Below are 2,085 nucleotides of genomic sequence, written 5' to 3'. Positions count from 1 at the left end.
GTAATTTTTGTTCACAAAGAATAAAAAAAAAAATTGTTTATTATTGTTCATTTTCTATTTAACAGAATTTGCACAAAACAACAGGAATAAAATGTGCATGAAACAGTGAAATACTAAAACATTTGTGAAAAAGGGGAAAAGATACAAAAGAGTGAAAATAAAGAAATTAAGAACAATACCACAAAAAATATACAACATACGGAAACAAATCAAATAAAATGTGTGATAGTTTTGTTTTTGTTTATTTATTTTACTAGTGAGGAACATGGGTTCATCTGATACTGCAACACATACATTTAACAGAATAATAGTGAAAAGTTTGGAGTATTCACTGATGGTTTCAGTTGGAGGATAACAACATAATAACCAATCGGGTACGATTACTTTTATAATTATAAAAGTTACTGCTGGTTAATATTCATTATTTTCTACTTGCTGAAAGAAAATGTTGATTGTTGAATAGCTTGCTCATTTGTCAGAATTTCCTAAATTTATATTTAACATTTTTTTCTTTACATTTCCTTTTAAACTAAGAAATTTAACATTAAAATTTGAATTATAAGCTCCATTTTGATGTCAATTCCATTGACATAAGTAATATTACAGTTATTTGATAAAATTTTGAAAATAACTCTCTAAGAGGTAATGACATGAGCTCTTTAACTGCCTGAAGCGAAATGGTTAATGAGCCCAATGATTAATCATTTGGCAAATTCTACTAATCATCCAGCTTTAGAGAAAAATAATTATAGTATTATGTAAAATATTTACATCTATATGTTATTCTTTTAAAATATCAAGACAATGATATTTTATTTTCAGGTTCTCATAGTGTTACTCCTATAGCAATAATAGGTTTTTAAAAATCATGGAAAACAAACATGGCATTATATATATATACAGAGGTTGAATACATTATACTGAAATGATTATGGAGCTTCACCAAGGTGTTACAGTTAATATCACCACTACCAATCGTACATTATTTAAAAACCATACATTTTGACAATAGCCATGTAGCATACTTTCCACTGCAAAAAACCCCACTGTGAGGCTTTCATGTCCAAAGTTCAACACACCTACCTATAGCTAATAAAACCATGAAGAGACAAATTGATACACCAATTAAATTTTTGTACGTGCATTAAAATTACTGCAAATCATATCTTAAAAAAAAGCATAATCAAAGTTACTTACCTGTTGATGCCACTGAAGCAAGTCTAATTTCATAAACTTTATCTCCATTTTCATTTATTGTTTTAAATGTTCGAGTATTATATGCTTCCATTCCCTGTTAACAAAACCAAAATAAAATGGTACATTTATGACGTTAAAATTTTCTTAATCTGAAAATGTATTTCCACTAGATACCTCCTGTACACAGATTAGCTAGCTTCCTCATTCATCTGTCAAAGAGATTTGCATACCACTAGTCTTGAAGGAACCCTTACCTAATTTCACATGAACTGAGTTGGTGTATGGTTACATCATCACAAAATGAAAGCCCTCCACTAACAGGAGGGTGACACAACTTCCACATGCAGTAACTTGTGGTAACCTTATTCTTTAACAAGGTAACGCAAAAACATGACCATCCAGGCACTTGCACACAAGAGGTCAGCAACACAATATGTATAGTGAGATTGGGGTGTGTTTAGACCATACCTTGTGTGCTCACCACAACTCTAATGAACAAACTCCAGCTGCAGAAAGAAGAAACTTTAGTTAAGTAATATGGTTTCATATAGTGGTGCTCACCTCGACTCTACTGAGCATACACTATGGAACAGGTTCCAGCTACTGAAGAAAACTTCAGTTATGCAATTGTTTCATATAGTGTGTGTGTGTTCACCTTAACTCTACTGAACAGATACTGGCTGTAGGAGGAGGGCACATCAGTGATGTATTATGGATTTGTATAGTGTATACTCACCTCAACTCTACCGAACAGACTCTGGACTGGTCGACTGAGTAAATATGTATTAGATTGTCAAAAAATGTTTAGATGAAAAAACCTGAACAACCTATCTATCAAAACAAAACATTTATTAAATGAAATAGTCTCCATTCTTATCGATGATGCTT

General features: G+C 31.4%; 1 protein-coding gene across 1 annotated transcript in view; it reads right to left on the bottom strand.

Moving 5' to 3' along the window:
- LOC106458257 (dipeptidyl peptidase 3-like) overlaps positions 1-2,085 on the bottom strand; it is a 46,397-nt gene that overhangs the window by 22,382 nt on the left and 21,930 nt on the right. The window contains exon 7 of the mRNA XM_013917742.2: positions 1,198-1,291. Within this exon, the coding sequence (XP_013773196.1) occupies positions 1,198-1,291 (94 nt within the window). The remainder of the gene's footprint in view (positions 1-1,197; positions 1,292-2,085) is intronic.

This window comes from Limulus polyphemus, unplaced genomic scaffold (genome assembly GCF_000517525.1).
Source record: "Limulus polyphemus unplaced genomic scaffold, Limulus_polyphemus-2.1.2 Scaffold435, whole genome shotgun sequence".
Lineage (NCBI taxonomy): Eukaryota > Metazoa > Arthropoda > Merostomata > Xiphosura > Limulidae > Limulus > Limulus polyphemus.
Note: the sequence above shows the minus strand (reverse complement) of the source record. Positions and strands in the feature narration are given on the sequence as shown.